The sequence below is a fragment of the Lolium rigidum genome, chromosome 6 (genome assembly GCF_022539505.1).
Source record: "Lolium rigidum isolate FL_2022 chromosome 6, APGP_CSIRO_Lrig_0.1, whole genome shotgun sequence".
NCBI lineage: Eukaryota > Viridiplantae > Streptophyta > Magnoliopsida > Poales > Poaceae > Lolium > Lolium rigidum.
The window spans coordinates 207,872,617-207,898,515 of NC_061513.1; the positions used below are offsets into that span (position 1 = coordinate 207,872,617).

Here is a 25,899-nt window from a genome sequence, read left to right on the forward strand (position 1 = left end):
ATTCACAAAACTCCTGAACGCCGCCGAAGACGTATCTGTCGACAGAGCAATCGACGCTTTCAGCGACGGCGTTCAGCGGGAAAGCTACATAGAGGAACTTGGGCGCAAAAAGCCGAAAACCATAACCAAGTTAATGGAAATCGCCAACAGCTGGGCCGATGGCGAAGACAACGTTCGAAAGCCACGACAGCGCAGCGACGACGAAGAAGATGACCAGCCGAAACATGATTCGGGTGGCCGTAGGGATCGCAACAAGAGAAGGAAGAACCGCAGTTACGATGACAACAACTTGGTGGCCGCAGGCTACTCTGATCGGCGAGGCGACCGGTATGATGACGGGCGAGACGATCGACGGGACGGTAATCGGAGCAACTGCGGGAACCGTGGCAACTATAAACCACGACAACAGAGAGCACCCGAACTACCCTACGCTGAGCAGATCAACGCCCCATGCTACTTGCATTCATATACTGATTCCAAGGATGGTAAAATAAAGTCTAGCCACCTGCTCAGGGACTGTCGGCAGTTCATCGATATGCATAAACTCATCAAGCAGGCAGGCCAGCAACAGCTACCGCCACCACCGCCACCCCCACCGCAACATCAGGTCCAACAAGCTCAACCTCATCAACCCAACAAGGCATTTCCACCACCACGTGGGCAGATGAGCATGATCCATAGGACAGGTGTCTCGAAAAGAGAGATGAAGAAGCTCACCCGAGAGATCAACTTGGCAGAAAGCATCATGGCAAACATCCCCGAGTACGTCGAATGGTCCTCTCGAACATTACGTTCGGTCGAGCGAGATCACCCGATGACCATACCAAAACCAGGTCACGCTGCCTTGGTAGTCGAAGCACAAATTGGGGGGTTCAAGATGAGCAAAGTTTTCATGGATGGTGGAAGCGGGCTAAACCTGATATTTGTCGACACAATTAGAAGTATGGGGATCACCATGAACATGTTGGAAGAAACGAGACACCTGCTTCCACGGGATCCTTCCAACCGCACCGGGCTACTCTCTTGGCAAAGTCTACCTGAATGTCATCTTCGGCGGGGCCGACAATTTCAGGAAGGAGAAGATCGAGTTTGAAGTGGTGAGCCGGGAGTCACGGTATCACGCTATACTCGGGAGACCAGCGTATGCCAAGTTCATGGCTGTGCCGCATTATGCATACCTCAAGCTGAAAATGCCTGGGAACAACGGGACAAACATCACAGTCTATGGAAGTTTCTCACGCTCGGACAATTGTGATCGCGACTTCCAGAGGATTGTTGCAAAGTTCGGGTCACAGCAAGAAATCGTCGACCCTCCGCCCAAGCTGTCTATACGAGAAATCAAGGAAGAAAAAGATGGCAGGGACACCAAGAAGAAGCCAGCCGCTCTCACCCTTAAAGCTTCGGCAGCAGAAGCTTCGGCAGCAGAAGCCTCGGCAGCAAAGGGTTCGGCAGCTGATGGCACATAAGACTTAGGAGATAGCAAGAAGATGGCAACCACCGCTCAAACCCCTGACGAAACCAGCAACGCTGCAGCAATCACTAACGCGGTGAAGAAGCCAGAAGAAGAAAAGAACCCCTTCCTCGACTAAGCAGTTTACTAGCATTTATTCTCTTTTTTCCTTTATTATAAACAGGGCTTCCCCTTTTCCGCCCTCTAGCTTACCTTATTAATAAGAGCTTAAGCCTTAATTCCTTGTTAAGCATTGCAGTAACGACAAACTTCTAAGCCCCATCACTATGCAAACATAGTACAAGGCAGAAGATCGCGCTCCAAAAAAGCCTCTACGAGTGCTAAAGGACGTTCACCTTTCCCTCCGCTATAGATGCCTCTACGAGTGCCGTAAATAGCAAGAGTTTGGAAATACATATAAACAACAACCCACGTTCGATATTTTACTTATGGAAATATCAAAGGAACAACGGGCTCATCGGCAGAACCACTACACCCGAAATATTCGGGAGTGCCTGTCAAAATTTAAGACGGTTGAAAGCAAAGTTGCGCATACAACAGGTTTAGCAAAACCTGCAACACGAGCTGATCACTCAAATGATTTGCTAACCAACCAATATACATACATCTAAACGAGCAACTAAGATTCGCTCAAGACAAAACTTGCCAACGGCAATAACATGGTAAAAGTACATATGCATGTACCTACCGAATAAAAAGGCGTCATAAATCCAAACACTTGGATAAAATAGCCAAATTGTCTATTTACAAAACGGACATTTAAACCTTGAAATCACCCTTGTGGAGTTTTTCCTTCTTCAGGTACCCTTGAGTTCTCCTCGAGTCTATCGACAATTATGTTGGCAGGCAACAATACCTTCGGATACAGTGCCTCCAAATCTCTAGTCGCGTTGGCAATCGACAGCAAACCTGCCGAAGGATAACGGGCAAGCACAAGGGCAAGTGTAAACCTGGCCCCTGCAAAAACCTGCGAACGTACCAAGTCTCGAATCTTATTGGCATTACCAAATTCAGACATCAAAGTAAGGAGCGTCGGGGGAACTGCGTTCAAAGGGAACATCGTCTTCCAAACAACCCTCATAGCTTTGTAACACTTGTCAAAGAAGTTGTGGACCTGCTGAACCCGATCCTGAAATTGCGCGACAGCCGAAGCCTTCGAGTGCTCCCGCCAGAAGATCTCTTCGGCCGAGGACAGCTGAGTTAACGCATTCACACGCTCGTGAATCCGTTTGTTCTCTTCTGCGCGGTTCAAAGCTATGACTGCCACGGAAATAAACAAAGGATCAGACAAGACATTTTCGACAAAAAGACGCAGAGATCAAGGAACTCACAGTTCAAGCTCTCGTTAGCTTTATGTAGCTCAGTAAGAGCGTACCGCTCCACGACGGCTGCAATCTCGCTCTTCTTGTTGACAATTGCAGCCAAGGCGTAAGTACTACGCAGGTCCTTTTCCATCTGCGTGATTTGGTCCTTCATTCGTTGGACCCGATCACCTTCGGGAAGAACGCCCGAAGAGTCATCAACAAACGAGGGCACCGGGGAAACCTGCAGGCAACAGCGTCAAAAGGATGATGGTTATGGACAAATCAAGCATCCAATGTAACTCCCATCGGGAGAGGTACAAGAAATTCCTATCAGAAGAAGTACAAACGAAGATATTATGACAAAAGTACGCTGACAACATTGCCATCACAGTGTTCATTACAAACTTGGGTTCTCGCAACAGAATAATGTTTCATACTAGCCCAAGGATAAAATTGTTACAACAATCAAGGAGCTTGAGTCTGAGTCGACAGGCTGGGGCCAGCCGATACCTTTCCCGACGAAACTAAACCAAGGAGCTGGCGAGCACAAGTACGGGCGGATGCTGTAAAGGCGCTTAAGTTAACAAGTCGCCCATCTTTCTCTTTCGGCAGCTCCTTAGTCATTTCTTCAATGTCAGCCTTAAAGCCGTAACCCATCATAAGTTGGAAGGCAAGGAGGGCACCATAGGTACGCGAGGTGCGCTTGAATACCTCGATGACCTCCTTAGTGTCGATTGCGAAGGCATCAATCAGCTGCCCCAGAGTCTTCTCCTGCTTGGCCTTGGGGAATATCATTGAATGCATTCGCGCCAGTGCACCCTTTCCCTTGTCAAGCAACTCCCGGGTAAGCTGGTGGGTGGCGAGAACCATTGACACACCATTTGCCGGGGAGTTGCTTGGAACTTTGTCCAAAGCGATGAGCGGGGATGCTGGCGGCTTCGCAAAGAAATTAAAGGGAATCGTTGACGAAGAAACAGATTCGTAAAAAGTGGTAATCTACAAGAGATGTAGGGACTTACCAAGCGGGGCCAAGGCGGACGACGGAGGAGTTCATCCTTTTCGCCGCCCGAGCTTCTTCCTCCTTCGACCTCTCCTTCAGCTTGTTCGAGTTCTTCTTTCGGGGAGTCGACCTCTCGGCGAGCTATGGCGGCCTTTTTGATGGCGCCATCCAGCTTTGAAGAGGAAGACTTAGCCTCCTCCTGCAGCCGGATTTTGTCCGCCTCCAGCGAGGTGAATTGAGAGGCGAAGGCCTCTAAAGAGGATATCACACCTCGTAGATCCTTGAAGAAAGGGAATGGTTTACAAAGATCATTAGGCAAAGACACATTCCAGAAGATTCTTGTTAAATTCGACAAAGACTTACAGAAGGAGGAGCTGTTGCAACAGCAGGAGCATCTTTCCCTCTGGAAAGGGAGGAGGCAGTCGATGCTTGCGCCGCGGGAGCCGCCTTAGGAGCCGAAGCTTCGGAAGCTGCGGCGGCTGGTGAGACAGCATCAGGCCTGACCCTCTTAGGTGGAGGCTCAATAAAATCATCGTCACTACAAGGAAGGTTGTGATCGACTAAGTTATGAGAAAAATATGAAAAGACCAAGGAGCTGAAAATAGTAAGAATAAGAAAAACACTTACATATCAAGGAGATCATCTTCATCGGCAAAGCCGCCGATTGACCTCTTCGTAGGTGGAGCCCTGGTCTCCTCCGCAGCTGCATTAACAAAGGCATCGTGATCAGCGTCATCATCACGCACTGATCCCTCTGTGTCGCAAGTATCATCGGCTGATGGAGGGAGTTTGGTGTGAGCAGTTTCAGAATCTATCAGGTCATCATGATCGCTTGTTGGGTTTTTATGCTCAACAGTAGAAGAGTCAACGGGTTCTGAAGAGCCTCTTCCTTCGGAAGTATCATTTGGCAAGTTGTGAAAATCCCCGGAAGCTACGAGGGTACGTAGAAGAAAAGACGAATGAGAATAACGAGTAATCATGTTGATTAAGTAAATAGCAGCATAAGAAGAATCGAGGAGGGAAATTACCTCCGGTGGTGGATGATCGGCATCAAAAGGAGTATACGGGGACAACAATGGGATTGAGTCTTCTTGGTCGAAGGAAGTGAGGCGACGGACTTCATCAAGCGGTTCTTTTTCCGACGACTCGGCGAGCATTAATTCTGGTCTCATCCTTTGGACCCGAATACAACCACATTGGACGAATTCTAGCCATAAGCTGGTTGGACTCGACGTTTCAAGAACACCGCCGCTACCTCGGTACCAACCATGGTTTGGCCATCAGCTTCTTTAATCCGAAGAAATCTAGCAAATAGTTCGTCGGCAGCTACTTTTTTGTCGGGAGAGAGAACATTCTTCCAGGAATTCTTAGGCTTGGCTTCAAGGGCATCGACAAAACAGGGAAGCTCAGATTCGGGTGATAAAGAATCCTTGATATAGAACCACTTCAATCTCCACCCTTGCACGGACTCTCTCATTGGGAAATTGAAGTAATTGACATCCGAGCGAGCTACAAATCCCACTCCTCCGGTGACAAAAGATCCGTTACTACTGCTTGTATCTTTTCACATAGAAGATCTTTTTCCACAACCCAAAATGAGGCTCAACGCCCGGATATGCTTCGCCAGAGGGTGATAAACACAGCAACGTGGAGGATTGAGTTGGGAGTGAGTTGCCATAACTGGATTTCGTAAGTTCGCAAGAGATGGAGGAGGAATTCGTGGACGGGAAGCGAAAGACCTCGGTATAAGAACGATAAGAACATCACGGTAAAACCGGCAGGGGGATTAGGTCGAGAAATCGCAGCTGGAAAGATCACATTCCCCTCATCGGAGGAGATCAATCCCAGGCTTCGGGATCTTTTTTCGTCACGCTTGGTAACGGTAGAGGCTGTCCAATCTCCGGGCTCGGCTGCTGAACTTGGTGGCGCCATCGGCGCCGGAGCTGGGGGAGGAGCGCCAGGCGCGCCTTCCTTCGAAAGAATCGAGGAAGATTTGGCGGCGGCACCGCCGCTCGTGGAACTGGTGGCGGCGCTAGGGTTCTTCTTCTTCACCATTGTGAGATCTAGGAGAAATCGAAAGACAGTGGTGGCGGCGCGAGCGGTTGTAAACAGAAGAAGAAGAAGAAGAACAGCGAAGGATTGAATGAAGGAGAACGCTAGGGATTTCTATCTCTTGGGGAACTTAAGGAAGGCTTCGTATTGTTAATGGGCCTTTTCTCCAGTTAATGGTTGCGGAAATCGAAGAGGTGCCTCGCTAACCGTGCGAAGAGGAGCAGGAATTGCTCGAAAACAGGGCTGTCAGGTTGCGTCTTATCAGTCAAAATCAAGGGGACAGAAAAACGACATCAATGACGTCATGAGGAATGATTGCATACGAAGAGATAAGAAAGTATCGGGTGAACAACTTGAGCCTACGCACGGATTGCGAGCATCCGCACCTAGGCTCGGGGGCTACTCCCATCGAGAGTGCTGACGCGCACCCGATAGAATAAAGGTTCGAAGGAAATTTTTTGACTTGAGTCTGTACCCGGATGTAAGCACCCGTGCCCAGACTCGGGGGCTACTCCCATCGGGAGCGCTAAACGCGCACCCGATAAAACTTTTTCGCACTCCAGGATCATGCCCGGGGACTTGATTCCGTGTAGGGTAACGTTGTTTTGCCATCGGCGGTTAACCAACGAAGTTGGGAACGTTATTCGTTGTCCCTTGCATAAAGAAAATGTATCGGATGGACTACAAAGACCCACAGGAAAAAGCTTCGGCAGAAGAAAATGTTCGAGTGGTACAACTTGAGTCTACGCACGGATTGCAAGCATCCGTACCTAGACTCGGGGGCTACTCCCATCGGGAGCGCTGACGCGCACCCGATAGAAGATAGAAGAAAGGCACGGATGATCGAGGAGAAGAACTTCGGAAGAAGACATGCTTTAGTCTCTACCCGAACTATGTTCGGCTAGACACTCGGGGGCTACTGACGTGGGCATTACCCTTCGGGTAACCAATGTTGCTCTACCCTGCACGGTCCAACCGGAGGCCCATGAAGGTACCCGGTGGCAAGATGGGCCACTAGGGCGGTGCGGCGGAAGATTACTTGGAGAACAAGGCAGAGAAGAAGCCGAACGAGGAAAGATTGGAGATAGATCTACTGTAAACCTACTCGTACTCGATTAGACCTCTCGGGACCCGGCCACCTATATAAAGGCCGGGAGAGGGGCTATCGAGGGACACAATCAATCTTAGCAATACTAGCCAGCGAAGCTTAGAACTAGGTAACCCTAGCAACCAGACATCTCGACGAGATCACAGCCGAACTATTCGGCACCCCATTGTAACTTGTTTTCATCATAATCAAAGAACGGACGAGGCGGGACATAAGGGTTTTACCTCATCGAGGGCCCCGAACCCGGGTAAATCGCTCTCCCCGCTTGTACGTGAACCGATGTCTCGTGTCAGCTTGCAGGATTCCATCAACCCCAAGCCCCTATCGGAGGGCATTGCCGAGGAGCACCCTCGACAGACGACATTGTGAGTGCCTGGGAGGAGGTCGCCGAGGGAGGAGGTGCGGTGAGAGGAAGGGGTCACGACGAGATTGGAGTAGGGAAGGAAGGAGGGGCATTCTTATTATACAGTGGAGGCAGGCGAAGTGGCAGCGGGGCGTTGGCTGCAATAAACGCCGGCGCGGATGGCCATGCGGCCATGCACGACGAGACGCATCACTGCGTCGCCTGGGAAAGCTGGGCGCCATTAACATCACTTGACTAGAGGTAGATGACAGAGTTTTAGACTTACGTGTCGCTGACGCGTCAGGCCCGCCACTCCCCGCCTCGCTTTTCGTTGTGTTCGGTGTGTCCGGAGCGTCCTTTGTGGACCGGGGACGGGTTCAGAGCGCCGGATACCGTATTAGACCGCGCCGGACGGAAAGGACCTTTGGGGGCGTTGATGGGAACGAAAATTTATCCAACGCGCTCCAAACAATTTCTTTAGGGGCCGCGTCGAGATGCTCTTATACCCCAAATCTGTGATGAACCTCGTGGAACTATAGTGTGAGATCTTTTTTTTTGCGGTTGAATAGAGAGCTTTTATTCCTTAACACAAGATCCTGCCTGCTCAGCCAAAAGGCTAATGACAAGAAAATCCGATGGTACATCAAGCCAACTACTCGTCGCCTCTAGAGTGCAAGCATGTTTCGCACACAGATGAGCCGAGTGATTGGCAGTTCTAGCAACGTGTTGAATAACAAAGGAAGAAAAAAACAGTAGCTAGCTCTCTTACTTCAGAAAGAATCGGTGTCACGGCCGAACGAGAACCATGACGAATGTTCCAGAGATCAACAATCTCCAGGCAGTCAACCTCCATGATCACTCTTTCGAAACCCCGAAGACGAGCAAAGATAACTCCATCTCGCAAAGAAAGAGCTTCGACAGTAAGAGGATCAGTAACACCCTCGTAGGTTTACTCCAAGCTCCCAAGAAAGCAGATGTTGTGCGTGCAACACCACCAACGCCTCCCTTCCGAGCCTCAAAAGACAAACCACCATCGGTATTGATCTTGATTATGTCCCCATCTGGTGGTCGCCAACCATAGCCAGGAAGGATCGCAGTCATCTTCTTCGGTAATTCCAGCACCGCGAGGGCCTCCTTAGCCATTTTCATAGAATGAACCGGATCAAAGGCCCCACGATCATGAGTCCAGGTGTTCCTCGATGTCCATATCGCCCACATAACCGTGATGAGCTTGGCACGGTCCGGCTCCGAGAACATCGGATCACACAAAATATCCTTTGACCATGTCTCAGGATGCAATCTGGGAAGTGTGACTTTCAGCCATGTTTGTGCTTCTTCCCAGAATCTCTTCGCATGCGAGCACAACATGAGTGCATGTCTCAGGTCTTCATCCGCACTAAGGTAGATTTTACACCTCACAATCTGTGCAATATGTCGATGCTTGAAGACGCTTTCGACTGGTAAAATACCTCGCAGTACTCTCCACCAGAACACACGAACCTTGGGCACCACATTCAGTTTCCAGAGTGATTTCCACATCCGTTGTTCAGCTACTGAAGTCTCGGTAATCGTCCCTTCCTCTAGAGCAGGTTGCTCGTTGCGAGTCATCAGAGCACGATACGCAGATTTAACGGAATAGATACCTGTTCTCTCAAGGTTCTAGGCCCAGAAATCATCTCCACCACCCCTCCGAAGGGGGATATTAAGAATAGAATCAACATCCGGAGCTATAAAATTTGTTCGCACTTTGTCAATCAACCACGTGCCATTCTCACCATCGATCAGGTCCGAGACAAAATGGATTTCATCCCGACCAATTTGAGCAGCCGGCTTCATCGACATGGATCTAGGAACCCATGCATCTTGCCAAACATTCACAGACTGGCCACTACCAATTCTCTTCAGCAGTCCAAGCTGGAGAGCTTCTCTACCTGCGACAATAGCCCGCCAAGTTGCAGATGATCTCGCAGGAGTTGTTGCTTGTAGAAAATCAGAATTTGGGTAGTATCTACCCTTCAAAACACTTGCACATAAGGAGTTGGGATCGGTCATTAGCCTCCAGCCATGCTTGCCTAGCAAAGCAACATTAAACATTTCAAGATCCCGAAACCCCATACCTCCTTTAAATTTTGGTTTAGATAGCTCCTTCCAAGATACCCAATGAACCGATCTGCGATCTAAGGAGCTGCTCCACCAGTAACGTCCAGTACTCGACGTGAAACTCTTGCAAACCTTCTTTGTCAGTGTAAAACAACTCATATTGTATAAAGGAATTGCTTGAATTACCGTCTTGAGGAAAACTTCTCGCCCAGCACATGCAAGCATTCGTTCACAGCCTTGAACCTTTGCTCGAATTCTTTCAGCTATATAATCAAAGGATCCACTGGTAATACGCCCCACTGTCGTTGGCAGTCCAAGATAACGTTCAGTAAAAGCTTCGACGGAGATGCCAGTGATCAGTTTCACAGTCTGCCTCAAATGCTCCGGAGTGTTAGGGGAGAAAAATACTGAGCTTTTCTCTCTATTCACCGACTGGCCAGAACATTGCCCATAAATCCTCAGCACCTCATTCAACCGATCCCCACTTTCAGCACAAGCTTTCATAAAAATAAGGCTATCATCTGCAAAAAGCAAATGATTTATCCAAGGGGATCGGGTACTAACTCTGATCCCTCTGTCCACAAGGGCACCACCCAAATTATTCAGAAGAGCAGTGAAACCCTGAGAGCATAAAAGGAACAAATACAGTGAATTAGGGACGCCTTGCCGCAAGCCCCTTGAAGGGGTAAAAAACTCCAGAAGTTCCCCATTTACCCGACCGTAAATCTGACCGAATTAACACATTTCATGATCAACCTCACGGTAACATCACTGAACCCAAACCTCAACATAATAGCTTCAAGATAGTGCCATTTGACACGGTCATAGGCTTTCATCATGTCTAGCTTAATAGCACAAGAGTGATTCTTCCCCTTCTTCCTCCGTCTCATTGCATGTACACTCTCATATGCAATTAACACATTGTCGGTAATTTGACGTCCGGGAACGAACGCACTCTGTTCTTCTCCAATAATATCTCCAAGGAAAACCCTGAGTCTATTGGCAATACACTTAGCACCGATCTTGTATAGAACAGAACATAACGAGATCGTCCTATATTGGGAAATTTTCTGTGGATGCCTGACCTTAGGGATTGAAGTTATAGAAGTATCATTGATTCCCACAGGAAGGACACCACCATTCAAAAAATCCAGCACTGCATGAGTCACATCATGACCAAGAAGACTCCAATGCCGCTGAAAAAACCCTGCCGTGAAACCATCAATCCCTGGAGCTTTAGATAGCCCCATCTGGAATAAAGCCATTTTAATCTCTTCCACTGAGTAGGGTGTGTCCATTAACTCATTCATTTGTTCAGTCACCATTGGCTGTACCAAAACAAGCAGCTCATCCATATTACTAAACCCTTGTGAGGTATACAAGGATTGATAGAAGTTCTGGACTTCTGCATGCACATCATCATCATTTAATAAGCACGAAGAACCATCAGCTCTTTCCAACGATTCAATCTTATTCATGCGTTTCCTCTGGGCTGCACATGCGTGAAAAAATGATGTATTCCTATCTCCCTCTCGTAGCCAAACTACGCAGGAACGCTGTTTCATCCATATCTCTTCTTGGTGCAAAGACTGTCTCAATTTTTTAACAACAGCATTCTCCTCATCACTTGGGCCGCGACCCATAGAATTGGCTCGCAAACGAGTAAGTTTTTGTCTCAGTTTCCTTACTGTTCGCGCCAAACATCCGAACTCCTCAGCTCCCCACTTACTCAACTTGCCTTGGAGAGATTTCAAAGCATCAACCACTCCATTTAGACCTCGCAGTCCAGCACCACGTTCCCAATTTTCAGTTACCAGCCTCTCATAATCAGTATGAGTTTGCCACACATTTTCGTACCGGAACTGCTTGGCACCTCTATTCCTTTGTTCTGACAAACGTTCACGCAGCTCAACTAAAACAAAACATTGATCAGATTCTGCTGCCACAATGTGTCTCACTCTCGTATGTTCAAAACGATCAAGAAAAACAGAATTAGCAAACGCTCTATCCAGCCTCGCCTTCACATTTGCATCTCCAGATTGTCTGTTATCCCATGTATAAGCGGTGCCAGACCATCCCGGGTCTTGAAACCTGCACTCATCCACAACCTCACAGAAATTTCTCATCTGCCATTCGGGCCGAGCTGCTCGGGAAAAGTGCTCTGAAGCATATAAGGTTTCATTGAAATCTCCCATGCAAAGCCACGCCGAATGCTGAATACCATTGAGGGTTCGTAGGAAACGCCAGCTGTGGTGCCTATTTTCTGCTCTTGGCGCTCCATAGAATCCTGTAAACCTCCACTCATCTGAGTTTTGGCCCTTCTTCCGCACCATAGCATCAATATGGCCGGTACTAAAGTTCTTCACATCCACATCAAAATCATCCGACCAGAACAAGCCTATTCCTCCGCTGAGCCCTTCACTGTTCACTGCAAAACACCCAGCAAAACCCAATAAAGTTCTCATCGCTTTCACCCTATCTGCACTAATTTTAGTCTCCATAACAAAGACCAAAGCGGGTCCTTCTTGCTTCACAATACTGCGAAGCTCTCGAACGGCCTCCTGGTTCCCAAGCCCTTGGCCGTTCCAACCTAAGCAACTCATTGGGACTGGCAAGGCTGCGGAACAGCCTCTGCCGAATTATCAGAGTTACTTGGAGCCTTTCTCTTCTTGTTTGATTCATTCTCAACCTCTGCACCAATTTGCTGTTCAACAACATCCACTGCCCCATGATCAACTGGCATCAACATCAAGAGATTCGTTGTATCTGGATTGTTATTAACAGAAGCCAAAGGTTCCAACAGGCCCACCTTCCTATAAACCTTCTTTGTGCCATCCCCAGTTCTTTTAAATCTACCTGTATTCGTACCAGGTGATGTCACATCAGCTCTAGCCTCGCCCATAGTACTAGAGAAACTTGTCTCTCTCTTGCTATTGTGGCTTGCAGCATTGTCACGAGACGAATTCTCACTCGCCTAATTTCTTACGATCATCAGGAGCTCTCAGACCTGCACCAAAGGGCCACTTGCCATCTTCATCCTTACTACCTGGTGTAGGGCAGAACAGATCAGAATGTCCCAGTCGACCACACGAGAAACAAAAATGGGGAATATGCTCATACTGGATATCATACCAATCCCTGCTCTGTCTCGCTGCCGAATCAATAAGTAAACCCCTTCGCAGAGGCTTATTGATATCCACTGTTACTCTGACTCTCAGATAACCACCCACGGGATCAAACACAAACTGGGTAGCAGTTTTGTCAATCTGTGTAGCAATGGCTTTGCCCCAGGTTGCATTCCTCAAATTGAATGGTAGGTTTAACACCCTCGCCCATAACTGTAACTTCTCAAACCTGAGTTCCGACGGCTGCATGCACTCGACGAACTCCTCTAAGATCACCGCATTCTTACTGGCGTGCCACGGGGATCCATCATGGACACGATCGCGATCTCTCCGAGACTCGAAATCTGCCAGAAACATATTTTCTCCTACCGGGCGAAATTCCAAACCTCTAGGATTCCCCCAAGCTGGCCTCAAAGCACTAGAGATTGTCTGAATATGGAACACATTGCGGAAGAGAACCTTACCAGCCAGCGTCCACTTTGTCTTTGATCCACCTTCAGCATCATTCACAACCAAGGGAACTGCCTCATCTTCCGTGAGATCTAACCTCCCCATGGCTTCCTCCAGGCGAGATTTTGATGTCCTCGCCTGAGCAGAGTCTCCTTCCTTCTCCTTGCCACGAGCAGCCGAGGAATACATCCTCCTCGTCCCGACGATCTCCCGCGTCCCGTCAAAAAGATCAACGTGCGCCGCCAAAGTCCCCTGGAACCCTAATCGCCTAACAGGAGGCTCCTAGTTTTCCGGGAAAAAATATCTTCAGCATCTATAGTGTGAGATCTACCTACACCACAACACCTATTTCCTAATATATACGTACTGTTTTTCTTAGCAGAATACACGTACTGCTAAAAATGAAGAAACCCTCCTTCTGCTTGTGGCCTGGATTAGTCTGGCGGCCCAGCGTAGAAGGGCCGACGGAAAGATGCTGAAGGATACGTCCTTTAAGATTACAAACATCCAGCCTCATCGAGCGCTCGGTCGAGGAACCGAACGAAATAAAGTTTTTCTCTAAAACTAAAAAGAAAACTCCTTTTTTTTTTTGCTTATTATGATGAAGCAATTTCGGGGGTGGGTCGTTGCCTCTTTGGGAGGCTAAGGCCATCTTCAGCGGGCCCAACCCAAATCGGTGACCCGAATTTCTGTTCGTCTGAGCCAGTGAACTGGATGCGTCGCGCGGTCTGGCCGACCCGAACAACACTCGCAGCGGCGCGGCCCATTCGGTCCGGCCAAATCATCTTGCATTTCTCAAATGGTGCATACATATTGGCAGATTTGCTTGAAGCAAATAGAACTTAAAAACATAATAAAAACATAGTAGAAACTACATTATCTTCGTCTTGGCGTCGTCTAGTCGTTCTCATTGGAGTGGTAGTGGCGGCGGCACATGGTCTCGTCGAAGACCTTGACGTTGAAGTCGTCGTGGCAGTCGTACTTGAAGACGACGAAGTACCCGACGTCGATGGTGTGTGAGCAGACGAAGCTCCTCCAGGCGTTATGGAGGAACATCTGCCCCTCGCCATCGAACATCACCTCTGCGGGCCACAGGTCGGTCGCGCCGCCGGGCACGCATAAGAGGACATGGTGGGGCTCTTGTCCATCGACGATCGAGGCGAACCACAGGCGCAACCTGTCCCAGCTCATACACGGGTGGATGGTCACGCCAAACTCGAAGCCGGAGAGGTCGATGACGACGCGCTCGGGCGACAATGATGGCGACGGCGACGACGACTCTGGTGGCTAACTCTGGCCTCTCCCGCTACTCCTTCCTCATCGGCCTCGGATGCGGCCTCTCCCACGCCCACGACCATGGCCCGGAGGCTATCCTAGGCACCCTCCCCTCGATCCTATGCCGTCGGTCATTGCTGCGGTGATGCTGTGCTGGTGGTGGTGGTGGGGAATGGAAGATGAGCTTGTGGAAGAAAATAGCCGCTGCTTGCCTGCTTATAAAGGGCCGGAATATTGGATGTCGGCGCGTAGAATGAAACACCAGCTTTGATGGACGACAGACGACGCATCCAGAGTAGGAGCGCAGGTGTCGGGCATCGCGGCCAGAGTAATTCCATTAGTGGCCAAAGGTAAAAGACCGTTAGGTCGCTTTCATGCGGGTTGAAGATGCACGCGGGTGAACACGGAAGGACACGCTCACGGATCGATTTTCTAAATTTGGTGAACGGATGTGTCGGCTGGACGGGTCGCCCCACAAGCATGCACGGCTTGTCCGGTCATCCACGCAAACCAAAATAAACATTACTGGATGCATCGAACTCGCTGGAGATGCCCTTAATGGACACTTTGGACTACGCATGATAGCGTTGTGTGTAAGGATGGCAATGGGCAGAGTGTGGGCAGGGTAGAGCAATACCATACCCATACATGTATAGTCAATGGGTACAAAATTCTACTCATACCCGTACCCATGGGTATAAAACTTTACCCATACCCATACCCGGCGGGTACCCGTACCCATTAGGTACCCGGTGGGTAGATTACATTGTACACAAGTTAATCACAATTTTACATTTATCGATAACAAAATCGATTAAAAAATTAATTATTTCAACTCAATAACAGGTAGTTGAGTACATAATAATTAATATAATATAAAAATAACATTCTCATATGCTAACTCATAAGTCAACAAAAATAGATGTGTCACGTATGAATTTAACAATAAATGGGTAGGGTATAGGTATACCCGTGGATACGAGACTATACCCGTGCCCTGCCCATGACTTAACGGATATGGTATGGGTACTGCCCATGAGCATAAAAGTGTATCCATACTCTGCCCATGCCAGTACGGTACCCGTGGGACCGTGGGTACCCATACCCATGGGTAAAATTGACTTAGTTGTGTGTTGTGTGACCCATTTCACATTGTCGAAGCAAACCACTTAACAAATCGGAGCCCACTAGTACTTCATTTTGGGCGATCCCCTGCTCCAAGAGCGGAAACTCCAAAACCCTAAACCCATGGCGGCGCTCACCTCCTCCGCCGGCTGTCGCCTCCTCCGCCGCTTCCTCTCCACAGCCTCCGAAGTAGCATCGGAAGCAATCCCCCCCGTCGCTAAGAAGGAGGCACACCCCGTCCGGAAGAAGGTGGCGTCTAAGGCGGCGCACGGCGTCGCCAAGGACGCGAAAAAGGCAGCGCACCCCGCCGCAAAGGTGGCTTCGGAGTCGGCGCGCCCCGTGGAGGAGGACGCCAAGAAGGCGGCGACCAAGGACTCGCGCCCGCTGTACCGGCGGCTGTCGGCGCTGGGGAACGCGGGGGAGGGGAGCGTGTCGGGGGTGCTGAACAAATGGGTGCGGGAGGGACGGGAGACGCGCTCCGTGGATCTCGAGAGGTATGTCAAGGAGCTCCGCAAGTACAAGCGCCATCCCCAGGCCCTTGAGGTATGCTACAACCCGCTCACCTTGACATCCCAACACGCTCCTTCACCTTCTCTTCTGTGCTCTGTTAATGGTGTTTAGGCCGGGATTGGTAGCAGAAAGATGACATTTTTTTATAGCAAATTGCGATTCTAGTAACAATTTGCTCCCAAGGCATTCATTATGTAGGACATGTGGCTTTAGGTCTTGTTTACTTCTAATGTATTTGAAGTGTACCCAAGGGAATTATCTTTGATCCCCAAAAATCCCCAATAGTTCGTTTACCAAGCCGGGTTTTGGATGGAATAATCCCAAGATATCCTCCACAAACCCCTTCATTTTTTGTCTTGATTGAAAACTCTCCACCATACTAATCCAAATCGTCACCGCACTATACTATATCATTTACTTCAAAGTAAAACATGATGCATCGTTTCATGCAGAGAAAACAAGGGCAGCTGACAAATCTACACAAAGAACTAGCGCTCTTAAAATTGTCTGTTACATTTGAGTACTTCTGATCATCAGCTTCAGAACTTTCTTAACATCAATTCTAAAAGAGAGAAAAAAATCAGCTTATACCTTTTCAGATATGGAGCGCGGGAACTCCCTTAAATGCTCATGCCATATCTTATCACCCTTAAAGTGAAGCATTGCCGCAGCACAACCATAACCATCATGTTTCCTGTGTTTTTTTAAGATACATGTTCCCACGAGTATACGTAATGTACAGGCTCTAAAATATGAGCTTTGCTTCAGGTTCTCATGTCTATAAATAACAGTACTACATTCACCTACTCCATCTTTAAAAAATATAAGTAATACTGGCAGGTACACACCAAACGGCATTTAGCAAAACTAAGATACTGCAAAACAATGTTTGGATCAAACTTTAGTGACCTGCGAGAAGAACAATATTGGATATGCCATCCTTTGTAAAGTTAAATAAATACAATGAAATTGTCCGCTGAATCCGATCATCATAGGCTTACTACTTGTAACCTTTTCTAAACGAACTGAGATAACTTAGCACATGTAGGGGTGGGCATGTTCTATATTTCTATATTTCTTAAAAATTGCGAAATCATTTTCAATCATTTGCTACAAATATTTTGCAAGACTCAAATAAGGCTTCACTACTTAGGCATATTCACACAGAGTGTTTTCATTTCTTTGAAGTAGATAATTGTGCATCATAACAATGAGATGGGAATCAGTTTCACTAATTGTTAATTTGTGTATAAGATGAGACTGAACTCAGTCAGTTTAGTTCAATCTTTTATCATATTTTCTGTTGAATTGCATGCCGGCTAGCTGTTTTCGTAAATAGAATGTTCAAAAACAAAACATACATATCAAGGTGAAATGTCTATGCATCCCAGACATAACAAGGAGCATGTTTCCAATGCTTTCTTGGAAGGATACATGGTCCATTTCTGTCAACAATCACAGGAAACACCTGTCAGCCAATGATCCCAGTCATCCCTGCACGATACACCCTCCGTTCCTAAATACAAGACGTTTTGGGAGTTCAAATAGAACTCCCAAAACGTTTCAAATTTAGGAACGAAGTGTGTATAACCTTAATTACTAACAAAAAGATAGCAGAAAACGTTTCCCCCTGACACCCCTCTCCGATTCAGGCAAGGATTTCTCTATCATGCACCAAACCAATTTGCCTTCCCTCCTAGCTCCTCTTGGTTCTTAGGAGCTTTGCAGACCTCGACGCTGGTGCCTTGGTTCTTGCAGACATTGAACTCGTTTCCAATCCCTGGACGGCGGTGCTCACTATACACCACGTCATCCACCGGAATCCCCTCTGGCTGCCTCGTTGCTCCTGCCACTGCCTCCGCTGCCAAAGCTGTTGTTCTATTTGTCACCCATGCCTTCTCCTATTCGAGAGTTAGTGGTCAGAGAATAACTGGTGGCACGGACCCTAGGAGCGCAGCATCTGGTCCGTTGCTGCGGAATTGGAGGAAGAGAAAAGGGGGGGAGAGATGTGCGGGGATTCTAGGGTGTCGTGCCCAATCTAACCCGGCGGCGATCCCGCTGCTCATCTTGATCTGGTGGGATTGGGGATTATGTGGGCCGATACAGGTATCGTGGGAAGGTCCACATATCCCACATAAGTTTGTTGCTAACCCGTGGGTGCCCGCTTACTTGTTTATGCTGGCTCGGGTAAGCGGCGCCACGGGCGTCCCACTTGCACCCTAAGATGTAGCTGGTGCAACCAAAGAATATTGTCGAACGCACTGCATGAGTACCTCCCGCATGAATTTTCCAGAGCGAGGGACTGCCCTTGGATGCAAGGATTTTCCAGACTCTTGATGGAACTGAACTTTATTCTCTGAAATTGATTGATGCATTCCTAATAGGCTCTAACTATCATCAAAAGGTTTTTAGATTTTCTTTTCACTTGTCTCTAGTTACATGGGGCCGTATACTCACACTATTTTTCTTTTGCTTCCACCGTCTCGGCTTTCAACAGCAGAGCTTTCTGTTACCAGTATATTTATTTGATACTGGATGCGGCTCTACAAAAGCAAGGCAAGAATTGGCTTGCCAAATTTTTGGCCAACAAATCCTGCATTCTCCTGTGGCCAATTAAATGTGCGCTTAGGGTACGTTCACTTCTACGCCAATGCTGGTCTAACCAAAATATTGGCACGTCCATGAACTTCCGGTGCTGCTTGGTTGGGCTCCGAATAATTGGTAAGCCTGAGCCAGCCCATGCGTGCCAACGCGTTTATCACACCAATGTGTGGGCCAGCAGGCGGCGGGTGAAATCGTTCGCCAAAATATTGGATGCCAAATTTTGGTAGGGCGTGTCGGGTCTCCAAACATACCTTGTAGACATCTAGGTTTTTGCGACAACAAACCAATCAAGAATCAAAATATGATGGGCTGCCAATCATTTGGCAAGGTCAATGAGGGCACCAACCAAACACACACTCCACAATCAAGGTTAATTTTGCATGCTATCAGAGCAAATGCTTTGGCGACATTGGTCACTACTTTTCTTAGCGGTAATAGAATTTGTGAAGATTCTTCGGACTAGATTCCATGAAATGATTGTGCAGCACGTTTACATCACATCAGTACTCAACCAGTCTGCTGGCTTGTAGATTGCTTGGTCTGTTTCAAGGTTTTCTGTTGTACGTATAGAATAATATTGTTCTCAAGCAGAGCAGCGAAGAGATAAAATGTGTTTCATGTTCCATATTTCAATAGCTGTAATAATATGTTATCACAAATATGCACTCAGTTGTCTTCAAGGCCAGAAAATGTTAGCTTTTAGTATGGCTGTAGCTGTCAACTTGCTTGTTAAATATGCCTTATGTTTGTACTTCTGCTACTGGCGTTTAATTATGTCTGTATTACTTATGCAAAAAAATTCTTTGTTTCTGGCAGTTGATGGATTGGATGGTTCATACCAAGGGTATGAACATGTCATACACTAACCATGCAATACGTTTGGACCTCATTTACAAAGTGCGTGGCATTGAAGCAGCTGAAAAGTATTTTGATGGCCTTCCTGATCCAGCCAAGAACCATCGAACTTATGGTGCACTTCTCAACTGTTATTGCTCATCGAAAAAAGAAGAGAAAGCAACGGACATCTACCGGAAGATGGATGAGCTTGGCATCTCATCCAGTACTCTGCCCATCAACAATCTGATGTCCCTTTACATGAAGTTAGGCCAGCATAAGAAGGTTGCTAGCCTATTTGAGGAAATGAAGGAAAAGAATATTAAACCGAATAACCTCACATGCTGTGTTCTGATGACCAGTTATGCGGCATTGAACAAGATAGATAATGTTGAAGAAGTTCAAAAAGAAATGGAAGAAAGAAATATTCTAGGGTGGTCTGCGTATAGTACACTGGCTTCCATCTACTTGAGTGCTGGTTTGGTTGAAAAAGCAGAGTCTGCTCTGAAGAAACTTGAGGGCCTTGTTGAAGCTAGTGATGGCAGACAGCCTTTTGATTTCCTTATGAGTCTATATGCTTCAGTAGGCAATTTGAGTGAGGTCAACAGAGTGTGGGACGTGGTTAAGGACACTTTCCCAAAGGTGACTAACACAAGCTACTTCAGCATGCTCCAAGCTCTTCTAAAGCTCAATGATGCTGATCGCATGAAGCAGATTTTTGAGGAATGGGAGTCTAATCATGAATGCTATGATGCAAAACTGACTAATGTGATGACTCGAGCCCATCTGAAGAATGGCATGGCAAAAGAAGCAGAGCTGTTGTGGGAGAAGGCCAAGGAAAAGGGTGGCAATTTTGACTCCAAAACATGCGAGTTGTTCCTCGACCACTACATGGGGACAGGGGACATGAAATCAGCACTCAACTGGGTCGAGAATGTGACAAAACTCCCCAAGAAAACAGCGAAGCTAGATCAGGAGAAGATCCACAAATTCTCCAAGTACTTTGAAGAACAGAAGGATGTCGAAGGTGCAAACAGGTTCTGCCGCTGCTTGAGGATACTTGGGTGCATTGATGGCAAAGCATACGAGTCCCTCCTGCGGACCTATCTGGCAGCTGGTCAGACAAGCCGTTCCCTCCGTCAACAGATCAAGGATGATAAGATTGAGATATGCTACGACATTGGGAAGTTACTCACGAGGATGGGCGACAAGGGACGGTGAAATACCGATTTCAGCCCAGAATTTACGCCAGTTATTTCTTCTGATTTGTTTCATGGATAGCAGAAAGCAGATGTTACAAGATAGAACAGTTGTCGGCCCTTATTTTGACACATGGTTGAGCTGATGTTCCAGCTTTTGCTTCTTTCTCATCAAGAAGTGGGAGGCAGGCCTTAGCAAGGAGATTTTTACTAGTGCAACGTGTAGTCTTGTCTAAGGGGGCTTTGTCCTGCAGTTTTTTTTTTGGTTGCTTTTCTTCTGTATGTAATGGCTGTTTCAGACTTGCGGTACTGAAGCAAGAATCCTACTACAGGGTCGTTTCTCTTTCCATCTCTGCGTGCCATCAGTTTGATGCCCTGACGGTGATATGTCCATGCTCGTCCGAAGTACAGTGTGGATAAGTCTTTGTGAACAGGGAGGACATAGGCGGTACACTAAAGTTGTCGACAGGTAACGTCTCATAGCTTCCTCTCGTGTCATTCAGTCTGGAAGTAATCAATTAGGTAACCACAGATTTGATAAGTCTTTATCCTTCCAAGAAATAGTTTGCTTTGCTCATCCCCAAGAACTCAGATGAGAAAATAGATCACAATTTGCGTGTTTTTACACACTCTCCCTGCAAAAAAGATCCTTGATCAAACAACACAATACTGAAGTAACTGCACCATAAACGAGAGCATATCACATTCTTCTGTTGACATTTATAATCCAAATATAACCATAATCCCTTGGAAACGATAGCATTGTTTCTGCTACTACACCATACTACCTGTAGCACAGTAGTAGTAAACAATAGGTCACCTTTACCAGATGCTGCTGCTGCTGATTTTCTTTTGGTTTGTCCACTCATTGTCGCTGCTAGTTAATAGGGTTCACTTTATGCTGACTCAAAAAGAACGGCGAGGAAGACATGGCAAGACGTCCGGTTCCATCATCAGAAAAGAAATGAACAATGTTTCACAGTTCAGAAAACTCACACACTAGTCTCAAAACTTATCATCGAAGAGATGACTCTGAGAGAAAACTAAATTTCATCAATCTAACACTAATATATAGAACCGCAGATCAAACCCTAAGACCACCAAAGCCGTCTGCCCATGATCAGTGACGATTACACTCAGCCACGAGGCTTATTTTCCTCAACTGGAATGGTCTATTTTACAGAGCAAGTTTAACAGATGAACAGCACGGCCTGGATCCCGAAGTGTTGTGAAAACAGCATCACTTGGCCCCTCCAGGCCCCCCGAGTGTGAGCACAACATCATGAAGGTCACTGCCGCTCCTCTCTTGCTCGGACTTGATGACCTTGGCCGGGAACCCACGCCGCGTATGCTGACCGTAGTCGGGCAGGACGAAGCCTGTTGCCTGCGGCACCGGTCGGGCATGAACGGGGAACGCATGAGCAAGCACTGGGCGCTGATGGGGTGGAACCGCCGAGCTATTCAGAATCTGATGATGCATTGCAGGTCTTGGAGCTGTTACTCCAGGTCCCTGAGACGGAAAAAAGATTAGAAATGGCCGGGAAGTCAAAAAGCGAATCAACACCGAATAACTTATTCATCATTTGCCATTAGTTCCCAAATGGATATGCTTACAGGAGCAAACAGAACTCCTCTGAAGAGTTGCCCGTTGACGACGGCTGTCATGAGGTACCCCGAATCAAAAGCTCCATCGATTGTGCCCTGAACCTCGGCTCCAATCTGCAGATAAAACAACCAAGAGAGGATATGCGTCAAAAACATGATTATATGGTAACATAAGCTAGTGTTGTGGAAGAGAAAGAGGCATACAAGAGATGGACCCGATGGCCGGAGGTGCTGCTTAGGTTCAGCTGTTAGGAACTGCATCTCGTGCCGTTGCTGTGGTGCAATGTTGCGGATAAACTGGTCGGTCTTCAGAGGCCTTGCTGACATACCTCCTCCTGTAGTCCTTAGAGAACCGTTGCTGTTGAGACGAACGAACGGTTGCAGCCCTGAGATTGACCCTCTTGGAGATCCTGAAAGCTTCTGAGCTGCATTCTGCTCCTGATCAGACTGGGAAGGCGACGAGTGTTGGGAAAGAGACAGTGAGTGCTCCTCCTGCTCCAGATCGATCTCATTTGGACCAACATCCCCAGTTTTTCTTCTTTTCACATGGCCATTCTCTGCACATGTCAACAATGTACCAGTGAATCTGATAATCGAGGATAACACTGACCAGTAGAAATTGTTGTAGCAGGGTTTTCACTTACCTATACCGCGGATGTAAGTACTTCTTTGCTCGATTTCTGCTTCTCGAGGTTTATGACCGATGTCCCCATTGCTCGCACTTGCATCCCTCTGCTGTAACATATTGAGCATCATGTTTGTTTGTATCTTTGCATAGGAATTTAACATCATCCTACATACATGCAAGTTTATTCATTCATATGGAAATTAACAAGCAAGTTAGGGAACACACGTTTTCTGCCCTCAAGAACTTGCGCTTCTCCTGGCTCCAGTGGTTGCTCAAAATCTTGCACATTGAGATGTTGTAGCGTCCATTTGGATGCCCGGAACCCAATTGCAGAATGAGTAGCTCATTCAGGGGCGTTCATCCTCACCACATCTGCGAATTTTCGGGGTATATGCTAAATTGTTATACAGTGAACTACAATGCTATTGTTTGCTAAGAAATTACACTGAATTGTTGATCTGTTTGTCGAAGATTACCCTCCATAGATTGCAACATCAGTATCCATGATGACCGCGGAATGAGAAAACCGGCCCTGAGGTTGCTGCCCACATGTCTCAAGTTGGGTCCAAGACCGGCTCATGACATCAAGAATCCATGCATCACTGTAGTATTGCTTATCACCAACTCCTCCAATTATGTAGATCTATAAAGAAAAGCTTTATTTAGGAAGTGGCACGATGAATTTCTTCAGGAAAGTAATCCCAATGTTTCAGTACATTATGCTGACCTTAGACCCAATGCCAAGAGCTGCATGACCTGCCCGGACACCAGGTGAGGCTCCTTTAACTGCCAACTGTGGATCAATGAAATGAACATTAGATTAGAGGAGCCTGATGTAGCGATATATCAAGATACAACATCGGCATCTATGACACAGTGCATGACAAGGACATGTCGCTTACCCGTGACCATGTCATGCTGTCCATGTCGAGCACGTCCACCTCGCCATGGTAGCGGTCGCCGCAGTCCCCTCCGTAGACAAAGAGCCTGTTGCCAACCGCGACGGCCCCATGGCTGTCCCTGGGAGCGGGAACGACGTCGCCGCTGACCTCCGGTGAGGTCCACGTCATGGTGGGCACGTCCAGCACGTGCACGTCGTTGAGGTAGTTGCCCTCCCCTTCCCCGCTGCCGCCAAAGACTACGATCCTGTCGCCGCCGGCGGCCGTGGTGACGGTGTGGCTCTCGCGCGGCGACGGCGGGGTCCCCTTGCAGGGCGGCCTGCTCCACTCCTTGGTGCGCAGGTCCAGCACGTGGAGGTCGTTCACCTTCTTGGAGCCGTTGGTGCCGCCGAACACCATCATCCGGTGGCCGATCAGCGCCGCGCCGTGGCTGTCCCGTGTGCCGGGCCTCTGCCCCGTCGTGGTCAAAGAGCTCCATGCCATCGTCTTGAGGTTCAGGGTCAGGACGTCGCTGAAATGCAGGCCGCCGCAGCATCCCTACATTCAGTATACAGCAACACATTACGATCTGAGTAGGAGTAGTAAAGATGTAACTTTCTTGTGGCATCATTAGGGTTTTGGTGATTAACCGAATGGATTGAGCTGCGAAAATTGACTGAACGAAGAAGTAAAAAAAAGGACGGTGGGTGGGGTGCCAAAGTTGAGGTGTGGGTAGCAATCTTTCTCGAGTTTATGACTTGCTTTTGCGTGACCACCCCCATAACAGCACAGTACTAGTATCGAGGAACAAGAAACTGGAGCGTGGTCCAAAAAGAGGTGAGAAAGAGAAAGAAGAGCTAAAAGGCCCTGTTCTTTCCTTTTCTATGGCTTCTCTCCGGGAGGACCACCAGAGGTCGCAGTGAAGAGCTCTCGATCTACTCCTACGTGAGAATTGATTTCGTGTTTGTGATGTGATGAAAATTGAAAAAAAAACATCGTATTGCTTGCAGGTGGTGACAAACTGACGGTAATTCATGGTAGTGCGAAGTCGCTTTCTTTTGCTTTTCACTCTGGGAGAAAAGTATTACAGCAAGCAAGGAAGGACGACTCACGGACGCACTTTAGACGAAAGCTGCTAATTATTTTGCTACATCACTAGTGAGGAGGGAGCTGCAGCAGGACAAAACGAAACCCCATAAGATAATTAACACCAAAAAGGACATTTCTTCCCACCCAAAAGAGGCCCCCCTTAAAATATTCAGAGCCTAGCGTCACCTCATAGTTCATGCTAAATTGCTAACCTAGTTCTGATCTGACGAAAAGGAGAAGAGGAACATGGTTGGAATCGCTCAGCAGCTCGAGAAGCACTAGCAGCAAAATGACACTGAAGAAGTAGCTAGCAGACGAGATATGATCAAAAAAAGAGGAGATGAACGAGGGAAGTAGCAATGGATGTGAAGAAACAAGAGAATGGACGCGCGCGGATACATACCCCGAATACGTAGATGACTCCTTCGAAGAAGCACGCGGAGTGGCCCCATCTCTCCGGAGGGTTGAAGCCGACCACCTTTGGGTAGAGCCACATTGCCTTCCTCCTCCTCTCCATCCTCGATCCCCTCTCTCTCCTCCCTCGGAGTCTCTCTATCTCTCTCCTTGTGTGCGTGTGAAAGGAGCAAGGAGGAGGAGGAGAAAGACAGCAGGAGGATATGGAGAGAGGAGGAAGAGAAGAGAAAGAAAATTGGGAACAAGTAGTCACAGTAGAGGGCAGAGGAGGAGGTCCCTGTTGCTGATGAGATTTGGCACAAAGGGGAGGGGAGGGCTCGGGTGAGCTAGTGAGACATCACACATCAATCAATCCATCCATCAATCCATCAGTGGGACGGACGGAGGGACAGACGTGGACTGGAAAGGATAGGTGCCTCTCAATTCATGTCCAAGGTTTGCAGCTCGCTGTCACCACCGCCACCCACTCTGATGGACGGATGGATGGCACACCACAGCACACTGCACTGTCTACCAGTCCTCCTGCCAAGGTAAAGGGAGCTCGTGTGTGTGTGACCTAGCAGTTGCAGAGGCAAAGTGTTTATGAGGCCGTGTATTTGTTTGTGGTAGCAGTACTAGTAGTACCAGTGGGCAGTGAGAGTGAACACACACATACACACACGCACAGCATCTGTGGAGTGGTGAAGCGTGTGTAGTCGTCTGTGTTGTGTGCGCGGGGAAATGTGCGCGTGGGAATGTGTGGAGGAGTATCTAATTCAGCAGCGAGCACTCCTATACGTTCCCGT

The 25,899-nt window shown here is 47.9% G+C and overlaps 1 protein-coding gene and 2 pseudogenes across 1 annotated transcript; 1 reads left to right on the top strand and 2 right to left on the bottom strand.

The window, feature by feature from the left end:
- Nucleotides 1-7,854: 7,854 nt before the first annotated feature.
- LOC124663705 lies at nucleotides 7,855-13,058 on the bottom strand (annotated as a pseudogene).
- A 2,387-nt stretch (nucleotides 13,059-15,445) lies between these two features.
- LOC124662035 (pentatricopeptide repeat-containing protein At4g01990, mitochondrial-like) lies at nucleotides 15,446-20,620 on the top strand. Its single transcript, XM_047199921.1, has 2 exons — nucleotides 15,446-15,896; nucleotides 19,284-20,620. Exons 1-2 carry the CDS (start codon nucleotides 15,477-15,479, stop codon nucleotides 20,520-20,522), a joined length of 1,659 nt encoding a protein of 552 aa, XP_047055877.1. The 5' UTR covers nucleotides 15,446-15,476; the 3' UTR covers nucleotides 20,523-20,620.
- Nucleotides 20,621-21,423: 803 nt separating this feature from the next.
- Nucleotides 21,424-25,223, bottom strand: LOC124666844 (annotated as a pseudogene).
- Between the last annotated feature and the right edge of the window lie 676 nt (nucleotides 25,224-25,899).

Excerpts from the sequence above, each read along its gene's own strand:
- LOC124662035 (XM_047199921.1), top strand. The coding sequence starts at position 15,477 with ATGGCGGCGCTCACCTCCTCCGCCGGCTGTCGCCTCCTCCGCCGCTTC. Across the intron at positions 15,897-19,283 it reads GCCATCCCCAGGCCCTTGAG|TTGATGGATTGGATGGTTCA; the intron begins GTATGCTACAAC and ends TGTTTCTGGCAG.